At 37.7% G+C, this 19,749-nt stretch overlaps 1 protein-coding gene across 3 annotated transcripts in view; it reads left to right on the top strand.

Annotated features, from left to right (window-relative positions):
- Positions 1 to 19,749, top strand: part of adgrl1a (adhesion G protein-coupled receptor L1a) — a 259,597-nt gene that overhangs the window by 90,002 nt on the left and 149,846 nt on the right. For all 3 annotated transcript variants that reach the window (XM_051714890.1, XM_051714891.1, XM_051714892.1), the window contains one exon: positions 18,997 to 19,162. In XM_051714890.1, coding sequence (XP_051570850.1) covers positions 19,093 to 19,162 — 70 coding nt within the window. In that variant the 5' untranslated portion in view covers positions 18,997 to 19,092. The remainder of the gene's footprint in view (positions 1 to 18,996; positions 19,163 to 19,749) is intronic.

Here is a 19,749-nt window from a genome sequence, read left to right as displayed (position 1 = left end):
TTTTAAAATGATTTTAATTTGACAAAATCACTTACCTTATTTGTGTATAGTTATATCCAATATTGCTACTTTGTTGTCATGACGACGTAAAACTGTAAACCCTGTAATCTGGTAATTAAACAATAAACAGCATAACATCTGTAAATCCCTGAGTTTGTCACTCTAAAGTCATGTTTAAATCATGTATAATGTACGTATTGTGTCTATACTTTTGAAACTTTCTGAAAAATATGTATTGTAATGTTTATATGTACTGCCTGCGTTCACTTTCATTTTAAGCCCATTAGTGGAACCTCGATTCTTGCTTATTTTTAAATAAACGAAGAACGAGTTGAAATATTTTTTTTTATTTTTTGGTAATCAACATTATGACACAAATGCTGTAGATTGAGTTTAACTTGTATTGAACCCAGAATATCCTTTAAATTGTATAGCTCTATACTTCAGCTTTATGTCAATTGTATCATTTGTGTCTGTTTTTATTTTTCATAAGAAACTTAAGAAGAAGTGGAAGCCTATGCAATGTTTGTGGCAGAGGACTTGTTAAGCATTCATTCATTCATCCATTCAATTCAGGCATCTCATCCAATCATAAACCAGCCTTTGCCTTATCAGCTCCACACAGCTGTCCCACATTGCTTCGTGGTTGTTTTCACCCCCCACCACCCCATCACCAACAGTTTAGGTCCCATCCGGCTGTGAGGTGTAAGCTCCTCTCCCCTGCCGTCCTCACATTCCAGCAGGATCTCACGGTTCGAGCCAGAATCCTGAAAGTATAGTCATGAGGCATAAAGGATATGCATGTCAACATGGTTTTAGTGTGATAAAATCACTTACTAACCTTTTCTGTGTAAAGTTATATCCAATTTTACAACTTCATTACCATGACGATGCAATGTCATCAAATGCTAAAACCCTAAAATGACTGTAAAAATGACAATTTAAACAACTTTACAGCTCAAATGATACATGAGTTTTAACAGAAGAATTAATGTAAGTGCTTTTATACAATTATAAGCTTCACATTTCTGTTTAAACCCTCCAAAAATTTAACCCATTCACTTCCATTGTAAGTGCCTCACTGATTTTTGCTTTTTTTAAAGAAAAGCAGGGACGAGTCAAAATTCATTTTTGTGTTAATCAACATTATGCCACAAATTCTGTCAATTGAGCTCAACTTGTACTGAACCCGGAACATTTCTTTAAGTCTCCTCAGCTGTGAAAAGCAATTTCTGAGCAATACAGTTATTCCTCTGGATATGCCTAATAACTTCTGAGAGAGAATAAATGCACTTAAGTACCGTTATATAACAGCAGAATGGAAAAGATTGTGAAGGTTGTAATTATTTTTTCCTAAGATACATCGTGCTCTTGCAGTATGTCTTTGTGAATTAAGTTGTTTTGGTTAAACTGTGTATTAGGTTTCCTACAGTTGGCCTCGGAAAATGTCTCCAAGTGGCAGGAAATTCTTCACAGTTGAGGAGAAAGTTCACCTCTCAGCCGTCACCGTCTCAACCTTAGCTGTCATGCAACGACCACAAACTTTTTTATCCTGTGATAACCTGGTCTGTATGTGTCTGCCCTTTTCAATGGCTAGCCTGTGGTCACTGACCCCACAGTTGGATCTGTCTCCAGTTTGTACCAAACTACAGATGTACTTGCATTTCAGTAAAGTTATTAGCTCAGTGTTCCACATACTTATTCTCACATTATTTGCAATGATATATTTTTAATTACTTAACCATGGCCTATCTAAGAATGTTTTATTACTTTGCCACAGGGCTAGTTAGTTTCAGCACCATTGACTGATAGGGCTCGTTTAAGGGTTCAGATCTTTTTGCAAATTTGTAGTTTAAAAGCATTTTTCAGAATACAAATTTAAATATGGTATGTGATTTTTACATGTCAATGTTGAACAGCTACCCAGAGGAACAATTTATTGCTCAGAGGTTGCTCTTTTATTGCTCAGGAGACTTAATGGAGTTCTCATTTATTTTATATTTCTTTTAAGTATCAACTTTGTCTCAGAAGTTTCTCCCTAAAATTCCTAGGGATAAATAAAATTAGACACAAATTGGACAGTTATTGACATACAGTAAAAGTATAGAGCTATAAAATGAATGTGGGTAGCATAGCTCAGATAATTTGGTCTTGTAATTCTATGATTGTAATTGCTCATGAAGTTTCCTTTGTTCAGTCATTTTGCTTTACACATGTATTCGTTAATAACTGTCATTACTTTGTGTTTTCATAACAGTCAGTATTGCAATTAGTGTTAATTTACAGTAATCTCATTTTAATGTGCTCATAACCTTTTCCAAGAACATGTTCTCAGATTACCGCAGAGGTAGACGCTTTGCAATATCATGCAATGCTTACTATGCACTCATGTTTTAATAAAGCACAACCTAAGATGATTTTATAAAAAGGGAGGGGACAGAACGCAAACAAAGCCGCATGTTAGTGGGATGAGACAGGAGGGTGAGGTAAGGTGAGTAGCAATCTTGCACTTTGGTCTTCATGAGGCCACCAGTGATGGCAGGTGCCATGGCCCCTGTTGCATCAGTGAAATAACCACTGACAAGCTCACTTCCCTCATAACCCTCATACGGTATTTACCACGCTCACACACACGCATAAATTGGGCTCACTTCAAATCACGTGTCATTTCCTGCTTGCTTGTAGACTCCCCGTGTTGCTTCTTATTTGCTTGAGCCTGGTGTGAAAATTGAGATGCAGCAGTGAGTGAAGGACTTTAGGGAACTCGCTTGTTGAAAAGACTTCATAATTAACACAGCGAGGCGAGATGAAAGACCTCCCTCCACATGAGCACAGGTGAAGGACTGTGTTTATGAGAAGGAACATAGGTGAACTTCTCAAGAGACAAACCACAGAAGAAATAGTGACCTTGTCCAGACTGATGAGGAGGTCGAACGTTTTGCTGCTGAAGTCGGTCTGTGCTCACCGAAATTCAAACAACTGTCCCCAGTGTCTGAAGCTGTGTTGTTGTGAAGGAAGTGTTGTTGGGGGGAAATTTCCACAGGGTTATTGGTAAATTATGCAATTCAGTCAACAGGAATGCATATTATATTAACTCTAACCCTTAACTCAAACCCTAAACCTAACAGTAGTGGAGTAAAAATTTAAATGTAGAGCATAATGCAATACTTTCTGGTTCCTGTGGTAACCAGTAGCACTAGAAGTAAAGGTGAACATGGTTGAAATTATGCAAAAATGTGCGATGGGAGATGCCTCTTGTCAGTAACTCAGCAGTATGGGTTTGATTTCAGAGTACACACTGAAAACTATTTTTATGATTCACGCATGTTAATTTCATTACAAAATTCCATCAAATTAAATGAGTAAATTTTAATACAATTAAAAAAAATAGAAAACTGAATATTTTAAATTCTATTAATTTAATGTTGTTAAACATTACATTTCTATTTGATATAATTTTGTTATGAAATTGAAATGCGTAAATCTTCAAAATAGGCAGAATTTTATTTATAACGTGCTGCACGTGCAGACAAATGCAAGACATGCTGCATCGAACATGTATTACATGCTGCTATACAAATAGACTTTACAAACAATCCCCATGTAGCAGGTCTTGAGAGGTGGAAGCTGGGGTGGAGGTGGGTTTCAGAAAAACTCTAGTAGCTGGCTGCAATGAACCAGCTGATAAGCAAAACTAAATCATGTAAATGTTACACAAAGAGAGACAATTAAGTTGATTGGCTACCCGATAGCAAGTCAGAGGACCAGTCAGCTTCCGCTATGCGAGCCGATTGGCTTAACATTTGACAATTGGCTTATTTTCATTACAAATAAGCATATTTACCACCCAAATTGTCATTACTGTTATGCGTCCAGATGTTTTCCTTTAAGTTTCTTTTTTTTTTTTTATAATTCCTATAAGTTTTCACTACTGTAATACAGTAATTGTTTATTGTATTAAAGTGCAAGTACAGTGAAACAATGATTATCTTTTGTTTAAATCAGCATAAGTTAAAGGCAGTACAAATTCACATAATATTCATCCATAGAACTTTAAATATTTTACACGTGACATTTTAAAAATCTGATCTCCTCCTATATTTGTTGCAAAAAATGACCTGGTGGTATCATGGTACAGCGATGGTGTCATATGATAGTACCATGATACTTTACATACCATGGTATATCATAGTATTTACATGGCACTGCAAAGTACTTCTGCAAAGTAGAATACTGAGGTATTACCATTGTTTTGTGAGTTTCACCCATTCTGCCTTGATACAGTATGTAGACCCTTTCCACATATTTGCATGCAATTTAAGCATTCTGTTCTTTTTTTCTTTTTTTTTTTTTTTATTCCGATACTTTCTGTCTGTTTGTGCAAATGTCTCGCTCTCCCCCTGTCTCTTCCACACAGTTTGAGATGAGCTTTCGGCTGCACAGCTCTCTCAGAGCCAGTAATCAAACGCATTCTGCCTGATACACGGCCCATTACAACCACTCTCATATTCCATTTGCCCACCGTTCGCACAATGGTGTCATTATGATGGCGAAAAAACTAGCACCGCTACTGTAGCCGCACACAGTGCTTAACACAGTTAGCACACTGAATGAAGGATACACTCAAATTATTGGCACTGTGAATAAACCAGTGCTCATCTTAGCTGGCTAACATATGTTTGTGTCAATACTAGCTACGCTGAGGGTAACTTAGTATAGTGAAAATGAGATGCATTAGCATTTATTAGGCAGACGTGATTCATAATGATGTTTTGAGTAATGATTCAGGTTTGTTAAAGCTAGCAATGTGGATGAATGAGTTGGAAGTCTGCACCTGTGTCAATTTTGTGAATTACGTTTTTTTCAGAGTCTATTTAGCAGAGATGTGCCGCGTTTGTTAAAATGAATGGAATAAATTGGAACGGCCAATGGATGTAGAAAAGAAAGTCCCACCTTACAGGTAAATGAGCCAATCACCTTTTAGGTACAGACATCGCCTGGAAATCAACACGAGAACGCACATGCACATTAGCTGGTATCCATAGAAAAGCTGCCCTGCCTGCCCGGGAGCATTCCAAAGATGGCCGCTGAGTGAACTTGGGCTGTGTCCGAAACCAGGAAAATGTTGCCTCTGGATGCTGTATATGGAGCTAGGAAGGAATCAAGGCACATCTGAATCCAATGTTCATGACACACCCTGTCTACTGAGATACCTTCATCTGATCTATTTTTGAAGGCAGCATAGATGTATCCTTCACTATGAAATCCCAAAATACTGTGTGCGCAGATCCACAGTGGAAAAAAAGGCGGCCGAAGAGGTAGTTGATAGTCAATTTGTGTATAAAAGTATGCTTTTATTCATTTTTCCCAACTTTTGATTCCATTTCTAGTGAGAAAGTAGTATTGTAGTTATTAAATATACACTTGGTGATTGCCAAAACTCTCTTCATTTTGTTCTAGATTATTAGACCGTTGTGGTTCGGTTGGACTGAATGAAGCAGACATGTTACCTTTAGTGGACACCAGATGGCGATAATCAGATGCTGGTATCCTAGCAACAGTGTGATGTTATGCTGCCTCATTAGCCTGTCCAAAACCAGTTTTTGGAGGTATCTTCGCTCGCAAACAATGACTGTTGTGTCATTGACTGATAGGGAAGCGAGGCAACAAGACAGTTACCTTTGGTATCGGATGCAGCCTGGCTTGCCTTGAAAAGGACTTTGGGGTTTTCTGTCATTTGAGAGGATAAGAGATTTTACATGTTGCAAATACTGTAGTTGAGTTTGGCAAATTTAGGTAACAGGCATTAAAACTTGACACTATGGAATGGTTTGGCCAGAACATCTGTGTTAACTTTCCAGTGTTTAAGTATTTCCTAAGACTCATAAAAAAGGGCAAAAACCTTTAGATTAAAGCTGTAAACTATGATTTGCTACTAGCTATAGCTAGTCAATGGCAGGTGGTATTAGGAGGGAGGGGACATTCTCATTCTAGACAGCATTTAATTGGACAAAAATTTGGATATGCCTATTATTGCAAGGTGGTGTCATATGTTTGGTCTGTTTTCCCAGAAGAGAAAGACTTTCAGGAGTGCACTAGCATATAGATGGCCTGAAAGCTAAAACGCTTATACTAAAAGATAAAAAAAAAAAATAATCATGGTGTCACAGTCTGTCTCCCTCATGTTCTTCAAGGACTCTTATTTTGAAGTTTTCCTCTGGACTACATCTCCTATAGTGCACTGCCCTCATCACTTTCAGCTGTTCCTCATCATCCTCACCTGTCTTCCATCCCCTCATTAGTTCCTTTGTGTATTTATACCCTCCAGTTTTGTTCATTGATTGTCAGTCTTTGAAGTGTTACGTTGTGTTTTAGTTTGTGATGTATAGCTTTATAGTTTGTTCCACTCCAGTGTCTGTTCTACTCCAGTGATTGTTATTAAAGGATTTAAAGTATTTTCTCTTGCGTCTCCTCTCTTCCACTCCAAGAACCCAATGTTAAATCTAATTTTTCATTAAAATCTTAAAATGACTAACTTCTAAATAAACTTCTAAACAAAGAGCTAAATGTTTAGCCTTAAGGGTTAGTTCACCCCAAAATGAAAATGCTCTTATTATTCACTTACCCTAATGCCATCCCAGATGTGTATGACTGTCTTTCTTCAGCAGAACACAAATTAAGATTTTTAGGAGAAGATTGAGCTTTGTCAGGTCCTTATAATGCAAGTAAACGGGTGCCAGCACTTTGACGGTCCAAAAGTCACATGACTCCAGTCGATCAATGAATAAATAAATGTATTCTGAAGCGAATCGATAGGTTTATGTGAGAAACAAGTTGATAATTAAAACGTTTTTAACTTTAAATCGGCAGAGCTCTGATGCTGTTTGAAATGGTTGAACTCCCGCGTGACATTCGTTCTTCTGTTGTAAATCAAGTGCCGCTTCCGAATTCTCGTGTGAACTCGCCAACGTGCTTACATCATGCAACAGCTACCTGATGCGTTAACTGCTGGCAGGAAGCACTTTTTAAAAGTTAATAACGGTTTAATTCACTATGTAACACAATTTTTGTTCCTGAGTAGTAAGGAATGTTTTTTTTTAAGAATTATTTCTTAATTGCTTATGCCTCAAACGTATAGAAAATGGATATTATTACCCAAAAACTTTGCTTTTGTGACCAGGACAGTGATATTTTGAAATTTACCTATTTCCAATGAGAAAACGGGCAAATTTGTGTCTTTTCGTTCACATAAAGTCAGAAAAAAACAACATATGAATCCAAAATCCTTCTTTATCTGTGGTCCGACGAAGACGCTCAAAAATGTTTGCCTCAGACAGCTTAGGGAAGAAGTCTTGAAGGTACTTGAAGGCTGCCGACTCCTTATCTAGAGCTCTGACAAATTGTTTCATAAGGCCCAATTTGTTGAGCAGTGGTGGCATCAGCACCTTCCGGGGGTCCACCAGTGGCTCCCACTTGACGTTGTTCCTCCCCACAGAGAACTCGGTCTACTGTGGCCAGTCCCGCCTGTGGTAGTGCGCCTTGGTGTCTCTGCTGTCCCAATGGCAAAGATAGAAGGGAAACTTGGTAACACCGCCTTGGAGACCCATCAGGAATGCCACCATTTTGAAGTCTCCTATGACCTCCCAGCCGTACTCATCATACTTCAAGGCGTCCAGCAAGGTCTTGATGCTGTTGTAATCCTCTTTGAGCTGCACCGAGTGAGCCAGGGGAAGAGACGGGTACTTGTTACCATTATGGACCAGCACAGCTTTGAATATTACTTTAGTATAAATACATGTTAATTTGGATTTATATGTTGTTTTTCTGACTTTATGTGAACGAAAAGATACAAATTTGCCTGTTTTCTCATTGGAAATAGGTAAATTTCAAAATATCACTGTCCTGGTCACAAAAGCAAAGTTTGTGGGGAATAATAGCCATTTTCTATACTTTTGAGGCATAAGCAATAAGGAAATAACACACTACCCAGGAAAGTAAAAATTGTATACAGTTGATTTATTTTTTACACAAACATATTGATTTGCTTCAGAACACATTCATTGATCGACTGGAGTCGCATGGATTACTTTTATGCTGCCTAAATGTGACTTTTGGACCGTCCAAGTGCTGGAATCTCTTTACTTGCATCATAAGGCCTGACAGAGCTCTATCTTCTAGAAATCTTCATTTGTATTCTGCTGAAGAAAGACAGTCATACACATCTGGTATGGCATCAGGGTAAGTGAATAATGAGAGAATTTTCATTTTTGGGTGAACTATTCCTTTAAGGCTACAGTGTCTTTCAGAAAATTGTGAAATGGAAAAGTAACTTTACACCATAATTTGGATGCCCTAGTTTGATGCCTGCAATAGCACAGTTTTCATCTGGTTTAGCTTGGCTAACCACTGGTTGACACCGCCCAGGGGTAATACCAGTTGGCATGTTAGGCAAATAATTAGCTCTAAATTTAATGTTAAAGGGGTCATATCATGAGAACCAACTTTTCTTTGATCATTTAAGATAAAAGAGTACTTTCAGAAGTCAAAACTTCCTCCCTAGTCTATTGGTTTCAGTTATCAGAACCAAGCTGCAAAAATTGCTCGCCCTAAAATATTTGGATTTCTGATGTTGGAAACCCAAAACATTACCATATAACCATCCACAGCAATGACATAACAGTATTCAGTGTATAATTTTTTTCAATTTATGTTTTAAAAAGGCCTTTCTTTCATTCTACATTAAATGTATGACAAAAAAAAAAAAAAAAAAAAAAAAAGTTTTTTTTTAAAACTGCAGAAAAGTTTTGCTGCTTTTTTGAATAAAATCTGGCAAACTGGGGTGTTTATTTGAAGCTCACTGTATTGTACATTCAGCGCCCCATAGGGGAAAGAGGAAGTAGACATTCTTTGTGGTAAATAAATGTAATTTTGGGAGGTTCTATTCAGTTGTGAATCTGCTGCAGGCAAACTGATGTTATATTAATTCTGACATTGTGGTCTTCAAGACGTAACAGGGGTTTTATATAACTCTTCATTAATTATGTACAGGATGCATTTTGCTTGGAAAAAATAAAACTAATATAGAAGAACATATAGACTTAGGCTAAATGCAAAAGAGTGACATTGGATATTCCACTTTCGTAACAGGACGTGTACAAGTCCATGTGTTTAACTTCTTATTAATATCATTATTATTAAAGTGTAGCCAAGTGGAGAAATTTCATGTAATTTAACTATAGTAATAAATTGGAAATGGCCCCTTTAAGAACTGGAGTTTAGCAACACCTGCTTTATGGCACTTTCTCGTGTTAGAGATGTGAGAACATACGTTGTGCAAGAGAGTCCCGGTTTTGTTCATTGCATGAGAATTCTTTGGGTAAATATCAAATTTGACACAAAACGCTTATAAATTGCATTAAATATATTTTCAGAAGAGTCGTTTTTTAAATAACAAAAAAGAAAAACAGAGGTCGATGGGTCCGTATTGTATTTAATAAAAGAAAAAAGAATAAAGAAAATACAAAATATGGCACAACTGAATACGGTAATGAAATAAAAAAAAACATGAAACATGAATATACAGAAATGAAATACGGTAGAGGCATTACCCTATCCATATGGTTCAGAATACATCACCTTAATACATGCTTATATCATTCACAACATTTTATGCATTTAAGTATTTGCTTAAATCACTCATAGCATCTTATGCATTTAACACAGGCTTAAATCACTCAAAGCACTCCATGCATTCCCTACAAGGTTTCAAGGACATGCATAACAGTTCAAACGATCAAATTCTCATTACACATGTTCACTTAACTGAAAAACACTCTGGGCTATGAATCATTAAATGAGGTATAATTAATTCTAAATTTACATACCCAGTCCCTTGCATGTGCACAAAACGTGGTAAAACTCCACACGCAATCCATGTGCAGCCTTCCAAAATGTTCCATAACAAACACTTAAATTTAACATACGACTCTTCTGAAAACATATTTAATGCAATTTATAAGCGTTTTGTGTCAAATTTGATATTTACCCAAAGAATTCTCATGCAATGAACAAAACCGGGACTCTCTTGCACAACGTATGTTCTCACATCTCTAACACGAGAGAGTGCCATAAAGCAGGTGTTGCTAAACTCCAGTTCTTAAAGGGGCCATTTCCAATTTATTACTATAGTTCAATTACATGAAATTTCTCCGCTTGGCTACACTTTAATAATAATGATAATAATAAGAAGTTAAACACATGGACTTGTACACGTCCTGTTACGAAAGTGGAATATCCAATGTCACTCTTTTGCATTTAGCCTAAGTCTTTATGTTCTTCTATATTAGTTTTATTTTTTCCAAGCAAAATGCATCCTGTACATAATTAATGAAGAGTTATATAAAACCCCTGTTATGTCTTGAAGACCACAATGTTTTCAGAAGAGTCGTATGTTAAATTTAAGTGTTTGTTATGGAACATTTTGGAAGGCTGCACATGGATTGCGTGTGGAGTTTTACCACGTTTTGTGCACATGCAAGGGACTGGGTATGTAAATTTAGAATTAATTATATCTCATTTAATGATTCATAGCCCAGAGTGTTTTTCAGTTAAGTGAATATGTGTAATGAGAATTTGATCGTTTGAACTGTTATGCATGTCCTTGAAACCTTGTAGGGAATGCATGGAGTGCTTTGAGTGATTTAAGCATGTGTTAAATGCATAAGATGCTATGAGTGATTTAAGCAAATACTTAAATGCATAAAATGTTGTGAATGATATAAGCATGTATTAAGGTGATGTATTCTGAACCATATGGATAGGGTAATGCCTCTACCGTATTTCATTTCTGTATGTTCATGTTTCATGTTTTTTTTATTTCATTACTGTATTCAGTTGTACCATATTTTGTATTTTCTTTATTCTTTTTTCTTTTATTAAATACAATACGGACCCATCGACCTCTGTTTTTCTTTTTTGTTATTTAAAAAACGGCCGTCAGATAACCCCCCCACACACACCAAAAAAAGTAAACAAATAGTTTTGTGTCATGTGTGTTTTTTACAACCCACCGGCTACAAAAGTATTACATTTAACTCATGCTAGTAGATCTAAATATTTAGACAATTTAACAGCACATTTCAGCGGTTTAATTTAGCTGATTAGAACAAGAACAACAAACGTCACATATAATAATAATTATAAATTGTTTATCATGATTAATTACAAATTATGAATTTTTAATGCTCCAGTTATTTGGACATTTGGAAATATTTACAAAAAGCACAAATGTTGCAACAAACTATTGATCAATTTCTCTTTAACTTCAAAAACAACATCAATCATCTGTGATACTTCCAAATGTTACTTTAGGAAACATAAAAACTCTATTAATACACTCCATTTTACACATTAAATCTTTGCTTTACCCCAGCGAAAGTTCTGAGGCTTTCAGAAGTGCAGTTAATTGTGGATTATGTGGAAGACTTATTGAGCCCCATGCCATAAAGGAAAGCTTAGTGACAAATGAGACACTGGCGTCTGGAGTGGCAATGTAAATTGCAACTCCTAAACAGGGCAGGAGTCCGCGACACTCACTTATGGGAGAATTAGATTAATATGTCTCTGAAAGCTTTGTGTCAGGCTGAGCATAAGAAACAAAGTATTATTACTTAAGGGAGCACTCCCTTAAATTTGTATATGTGAGCCTGCCATATGATCTAAGTGTCTCGCACCCACAGAGGACATATTCGTAGGTTCAGACGCACCATTTCTTGTCTATAAGATACACCGCAGAAGACGCACTTTATTACTGTTGATGTAATTGTGAGCACAACGAGCCATGGTGTCAGAGCAGATTTATAGATCAATTATGGAGATCAGGCACTAATTCAGGACAACGCACCCGTCCAACACACCAGTCTGTTGAGCTTTAACTAAATCACCTGCTGCACTAGAAAGAATGAATACATTGGACACACATTAAGCTCTCTGTCAAATTTGGTGGAAAGATTGAGGCTAACACACCCATTATTCAGTAATCCGATTCATAGGCATGTGCTAATGAGGGATTTTTGACATGCATAACAACATCAACCTGAGCGGCCCAAATTGTTCTTTTACCGAATTTGCATCTCATTAAATTGAATTTAACGGTGACTGTCATAATTTCATCTGGTAAAACAGCAGTTTGATAGTAAAGGGCACAGAGCGATATAGAGGCTTGCTCGTAGAGAGGTATGCAGGAGACAGTGGTAATGATATTTCATGCTATGGCTTCTGATTTTTAAAAAGGAAGAATGTGGCGATTATCTCCATTTGAGAGGTCAGAAGGCTAATAAACGAATTACATCTCTGGCAGCTCTGTTCCCAGTTATGCACTAACAGCTCAGCTCTCGGACGACTAATTGTAGGGATTTAATCTATCGTTTCTGACCAGTCGGAATGAAATATCCAGCTCTCTCCTCTCACGGAGATAAAGCTGCTATCATTATTCCTGCATTGTACTTGCCTGAAAGCCGACTAACCACAAAATGCCTGACCACCACTTCCGAGATAAGCATTAGCTAAGTTTACGTAACACTAATGTAGCCACCAATAACTGCAAACGCAGGACCACAACATTACTCAGAGGCAAAAAAAAACAAAAAAAAGTGCATGTAAGGAATTCACTGACAATGAAATGCAATGACTGATGGTGTTGTTTATGTGCATGCGTTGTTTGCATTCTTTTAGCTCCTGATTCACTAAAGCAATTTTACAGATCAGGTAACGATGCAAACACAGCCTAAAACTATCTGTGCTGAAAGCAATTTGAACGATGCAATTTCCTGTCTTGCAGGTCAGTTTTGAGGGCTAAGTTGTGGTAGATAAAGCAGACTTCTGCAATCTGGTATACTTTACTGGGACTGAGGATGGCTCCAAAACTGCAATCCAGGCACTTAAAAATGTTGTGATATATTTACTCAGTTTCAATGCTCTTTTTCATTATTTGATCTTCAAATAAATGAATTATCGATGCCTTGATCAATAGAAAATCAAGTTCAAATACATAGCAAAATTCAGTTTTGGAATATTTCTACTTTACTCGAGAAGAAATATTTATGTTAACTTTCACTTTTACTTCTCTACATTTTGAAGAACAAACTATTTTACTCGATGTAGTTACTTTTGGGACTAAACAGCGCAAAGAATATACAGTATGTATGTATACAGCTAGCAGATCGGTGATGGTAGTACTGGATTTGCAAAATAATCATTTGAGTCAAACCTTTAATCAATTTTAATCAATCCTTTGAATCATTGAAATCGGTTCAAAAAGCTAACTAAATTATTAATTTACCAAATCTGTTGTTTTTGACTTGACATTAATTGATATGTTTCTGTCTTAAACATTATGAACATTGTCTAATACTGATGCATGACAAGATTTGTTCAAGTCTCTCGCCTTACCTCGAGAACTGTACATATGTTTAATATTTAGCCATTCATAAGTTAATAAAATGCATTACCACCTACATTTAAGCAAGGTACCATGTGTATGAATATGACCTGATGCATGCCTGAAAATGTCTAACAATAACATTTGCCAAACCATTTTGAAACTTGAAACAATTAACTTAAAGCTATAGGTTCAGTTTTTGAAAGTATTTTTCTTATAAGCTATTTTAACTTTACTGAAGTAAAAGTAAAGATAACTTTATGAAAATTGAATGACGATTGGGTACTTTATATAACACTAGAAATTGTACACAAACATCTCTTTTTTTAGTTACATTTTGTTCATTGCCTGCATTGCGTATTTCACCATAACATTTTTGACATATATATACGCCATTAAAATTAGATCTGTTTTTGTGTTTAACAGACTTATCCAGCATTATTTCCTGCTTCATCTTAAATGAGCTTGCAGCATACTGGGAAATTGCCTCTCACCTAAAAATAAATGAATATACATTATCGATCGAGGCAATGAGTGGTTTTGAGAAACCTGCGGCATGTGTACAATAGATGTATGGTGCGTCGTCCTGCATGAGTGTGTCTGCTAAGCAAATAGATAATAATGATTGCGGTGATTATAGTAATGATCTAATGTAACTGGATAATTAAGTTATTTGCCTTGGATCAAGACTGGCTCCAGATAAATAGATGTAGAAGAATTAGACAAGTTTAAAGCGCTGTTCAGAAATCAAAAGGCATAGTGTATCTTCTGTCGGTTGCTCTTTCGTAGCTTAGAAGTCTCAAATGAAACACAATGGAGACCTCCATTAAGTATCAACTTTGTCTCAAATGCTGCTTAAATTCCTTAGGAGAAAAAAAAGACACTAATGAGACAATTGTTGACATACAGTAAGAGGATAGAGCTTTAAAAATAACATGAATGGAATAAATCAGAAATGTAGTTTTGGAAAAAAAAAAAAAAAAAATCCTTGAGAAATCTTTGAGTTCATATTGAGATCTCTGACATTTGATTGCAGACTATCTTTCCTGCTGAAAAACAAAATCATTGCTTTTCCTAGCTACATTAGCCATTACCTAGACCAGTTTGACCAAGCTGACAAACCAGCTAACCATTTTTGAGATTTTAAAGTGATTTTACTTGTGATTTTTCTTTCCCATGGAATCCTCTTTATAAAAATTACAGCCATATCCTCCTATCTCTCAGTGTTCAGAGAACTATTACATTCCTCTTTATTGGAACAGTAATGCTGATGATAATAATGGTGGATATGATCAGAGCAAAAGGTCACTGGTGAAAACCCACGATGTACTCCTCCGCTCTCACCCAGCACTGACTCCCAGGACCCCCTGCTGCACGGAGAGCTCTTTCTTTTGCTCTCCACCTTTCTCTCTATCTTTTTCCCTTCCGTTCTTTATCAGCTGGGACCACGGGAGAGCCATTGTGCCGAGTGCATACAGAGGCAAGATCAAAAGAGAAGGGTTGAAAGACAATTTTTTTCTTATTAACAGCTACAAAAGCGAGGGGAAAAAATGGATACGTGGCGCCCCTCGGGAGGGGAGCATTTTTTGACCATTAGTAACATGCAGACAGCGGTAAGAAGGGCTCCGTGCTTCGTGTTTGTTTTCTCTCTTTTACCTCCAAGACTTTGAAGCTTTGACTTTCACGCATGCATGCTGGGTGCTTTTTTGTCATGGGCAGTTTTATTGGTCACTCTCTCTCTTTTTGCTGGTGGCTGTGGGTTTTTGCTGTGCCACAGGAGAGGAGAGTAAATATCAGAGAAGGTCAGGGGGAGGAGAGGGGGAGGATGGAGTGATGGATGGAATGAAGAAGGAGAGAGAAGGAAGAGAGAGTGGGATGGATGGGAGCTGGGAGGAATGGAGGATGGTGGAAGCACTGCCAAGTTCGGCATTCGTCAGGGGTGGCCATCTTTAAAAACAACATGAAATCCAAATTGACCCTATTTAAAGACCCCATGAGATCAAATGGCTTTAAGTTCATGTCTTTTAGCTTTAAGGCCATCTATACTGCATGCTAGTGTACTAAAAGTAAAAGTTGAAAAAATATATGCATTTAATTCAAATGTTAATTCAAAAGTAGCAAATCATCAAGCATGGCTGTGAAGGTAACTAAATGCTACTGGCAATTTAAAAGTGATGAGTCCTTCTATATGTCACACCCAACTTCCTGATCAATGTGAAGTTTATCAACACAGTAAAGAAAACAGCCCATTAAGTGATTTCATGGGGGTTTATATACTCACTCTCTCTCTCTCTCTCTCTCTCTCTCTCTCTCTCTCTCTCTCTCTCTCTCTCTCTCTCTCTCTATATATATATATATATATATATATATATTCTCCACCTCTGAAACAACTACACATTTCTGCTGACATATACAAGGCCATGCAAACAGGAGGAATAATATCAGCCAAATAACATCATAATTCACTTTTCACATTCCCAGTGGATATCAAATCCTGATGGACACTTGGAAATATGTCACATTACAGAAGTTAAATACTTTTTGAATGCCGGTTTTTGTTTTTGTTAACTAAAGGCACCATCCAACCTGGCTTAAAATACACTCTCTCACTCTCTCTCTCTCTCTCTCTCATTATGTATGGCAGCATTTGTATGTGCATAATGTAAGGGCGTGTGTGTGTACAGGTTTCAGTATATTTGTGAGTGCCACATTTTTGAAAATGTCCTCACTAATATAGTGAAACTTGTTGAAAACCCACTAATGAGGACATTTTAGGTGGTCCTCACTAGTAAAAAAGTCCCATAAATCAGCCAAATCATGTTTAACTTTAAATCTACTGATGTGCACAGGTTTCTGTGAGGGTTAGGTTTAGGGTTAGGGTTAGGGGATAGAAAATATAATTAGCCTGTTATGAAATCAATGGAAGTCTATGAGGTGTCCTCACTTATATAATGAAACAAACCTGTGTGTGTGTGTGTGTGTGTGTGTGTGTGTGTGTGTGTGTGTGTGTGTGTGTGTGTGTGTGTGGACAGCCTTTTTTTATTGCCAATCTATTTTTTATGGCTAGGGAAGATCAATGAAAAGAGTGGGTAGAGGGTTATGAGGATCAAAGGAACTCCCCATGAAGAGACACGCACACACACATGCACAGGTCCCCCTCCCAATAAACATGCAGGACAATCTGTCTGTTCTATCAAAACACACAGCAGGAGTGGCATTAGCTCTAATAATTCAGTGCATCTCTGTCGTTTTTCCTCCTTCAGCCCTGAAGGAAGAGCAGCCTTCAAGAACAAATCAAAGACACTTCCAGATTGTGATTTATTTCATTAGGCAAATGAGATGTGTGGGCCCTCTGGCAGTACCAACTGACTCAAACACTGTCCACTCTCTCTCTCCCACTTCCTCTGCCCTCTTCTTTATACCGTGCTTTTTTTGAGCTTCTAAACGTGCACAAAACGGCTACTCTGGGTGTGTCTGTATGTCCTTTAGTGGCCCGTACATTCGCATCCATGCATATGTAGCACGTCATGTCCAGTCAAGATCCAGAATGACTGGAACTGAAGTGTTTGCCAGGGAACAACTGTTGCTGTTTTAGCGCAGAACAAAATGGCCAACGTTTAGCTTTATCTGTCTAAGTCTACCTGACTGACGCAGAGATCTCCTCTCAGTAATGTTGAAAATGTGTGTCTGGTCAGAACAAAAGTGGCCATCTTGCTTTGACAGACAAAATCATTACTTTTAATGTTACAGTATTTCAACATTCTCTTCAAACTGTTACTCAGCCATGACAGTAGCAAACCTGAAAGAGAAAACTGTTAATGAAATTGTGTTCTCACACATTTAAGAACTTGAAATAGAGCTTGCATAGAAATGTTTGCATTCATGCATTTGCATACTCTGATAAACCATTCTAAGCTAGTTTGCTGGGCTTAGCTGATTTAAGCAGGTTTAGCTTGTCTCCCAGCCTGGTCAAGATGGTATTGAGCTAGCCATCTGTCAAGTACCAAAAACCCCACTAAAACCAGCAAAATTACCAGCCTGACTAGTCTTTTAGCAAGTCAGTTCACTCGGCATCCATCTTTGGAACAATCATGGGCAGCTATTTTTCTATGTAAACAAGTGGCATGCCAGTGCAGCTCCTGTCTACTTGAATGGGGAAAAACATAAATCTCCAAAATGGTTGGTCAAGATTACGAGAAATTATATATATATTTTTTTAAATCAGAAGTAAAATCTGACAACACAGGTACCATAAATTATATTTCTATATCTCATATTATCAAATTGTCATGGCTTGTAGCTAATGCGCATGCACGTTCTCAAGTTGATTGACAGACGATGTCTGTATCTAAAAGGTGGTTGGCTCTTTTACCTATAAGGCGGGACTTCCTTTCTTCATCCATTGACCATTGGGTGCTAGAGCTTCTTGGTTGGGCATTCCAATTTCTCCCATTCATTTTAATAGAAGTGACCCATCTCTGCTAAATAGTCTCTGGTCTGGCTGGGAGACCAGCTGGCAAATCAGCTAAACCAGCTGAACATCAGCTTGTCCAGGCTGGAAGACCAGCTAGACCCAGGTAAACCAGTTAAGACCAGCAAAACAGCGCAGGCTAGCTTAAATTTGTTCTTTAAACAAGAGTATCGCAATTCATTAGCAGGCATTAGCTTAAACTGTCTTCTACAGTCAGTTTTCAGTTGACTTTCAGGTCAACTGTCATGGCAGAGCAACAGTTTAAAGACAATCTTGCTGCAATAGTAGCAATAGTCTACTGCACTTCTGGAAAAAAAAAAGTTTTAAAAAAGTTTTAAAGCTGGTTTGCTAGTCTTAGATTGTCTCTCAGTCAAACAAGTTGACAATTGCCGAAAGCCCCACTAAAACCAGCAAAATATATCTACCTCACCAGACTAGGAGGCCAGTTAGGACCAGCAAACCAGCTTAGGCTGGTTTAAGCTTCTTTTATTTTTTTTAGCAGTACTGCTTTTTTAATACAGAAAGATTTTCTTCAAACTGTTGCTCTGTCATGGCAGTCTAGTAGAAGAAGACAAATTGCGCTAAAGCTCGCTAATGAATTGCGTCCTGACATATTTTCTAACATAACAACACGTGAAATTGAGCTTACATAGCTAGAAGTGTTTGCACTTTATGTAGCCATTTCACTTTATTTACTTGGTGTTACTTCTGATTTATTGATGAACAACAACATAACATTACCATTAAGGTAACTTAACTGACTTGTTTGTCAGGGAAAAACTGTTGCTACAGTATGTAAGGCCAGAACAAAATGGCCGCCGTTCAGCTCTAGCAATTTAACTCTACCTGATAGGCGCCTAGAGTGCATCTAGATCTCCGCTTAGTTATTCAGAATAAGTACGATGTGAAATGGGCTGTACAGAGCTAGAAAAACATGGATCCTGTCAGAGCAAAAGACAGAATGAACAGAACCATAGGGCAGTATTGCTTTTTTATTGAGTCACAGAAAGGAACGGCCGACAGTAAGAATTTAGGTCCTGCCTATTAGTATTGATCTCTCTTTCTCTTTTGTCTCTCTTCTCACCAGGTTCTCCATCAGTGAGCAGGCGATAGGGAAGGAGTGTCCCACATTGAAGCGCCTGCTGACCGCCCTCCCCCCACCACCCTTCGCTTTGTCCACAGCATGGCTCTCTCTCTCTGGATCTTCTTTACCTGCACCATCGGCCTCAGCCTCGTCAGCCCCTCCTCACAGGGTCAGTACTCCACCTACTCCTCTTCATATAAATGCATAGTAAGCCTCTGAATTTGTGGTCATGGTGTAACTTCTAAAGTCGTTTTCACACTCAGTACATTTTCTTAATGCCAAAAACAAACACTGACGCAAATGCTTTGCCAAAACTTTGCAAGGGCTTGGTCCTGTTGTACATACTTAATGTTTTTTCCTTACTGTGGCGGTAACAACGTCAGTGCTCAAGGGGCAAAAGAGATGCTTTCAAATGATCCAACTAAAAGATGCAAGTTGGATCCAATTAAACGGGATGTGTTATTATTCAGGTAGCTGTAAACAAGTCGAAAGTTTAACCAGTATAACTAACATGCCAAGCAAAACCTTCAAAATGTTGCTCCGCCATGTAGTGGCCTGAAAGAGAAAAATGGCCATAGAGATGTTTGAGAGTAGGGTTGCGAACTGTCTCATAGCCTGGGTGTCTCGTATTTTAGCCGAAATTAAGACGTCCGGTACAGGATGCCTATTGTCCCGAATTGAAGTGGAAAAATGGGGGGCTCCCCTGAATGTCGGCCCGGCAAAACATCCTGTGTTGGAGCGTTACAATTGCTAAAG

Source organism: Myxocyprinus asiaticus, chromosome 13, assembly GCF_019703515.2.
Source record: "Myxocyprinus asiaticus isolate MX2 ecotype Aquarium Trade chromosome 13, UBuf_Myxa_2, whole genome shotgun sequence".
NCBI classification, from domain to species: domain Eukaryota; kingdom Metazoa; phylum Chordata; class Actinopteri; order Cypriniformes; family Catostomidae; genus Myxocyprinus; species Myxocyprinus asiaticus.
Note: the sequence above shows the minus strand (reverse complement) of the source record. Positions and strands in the feature narration are given on the sequence as shown.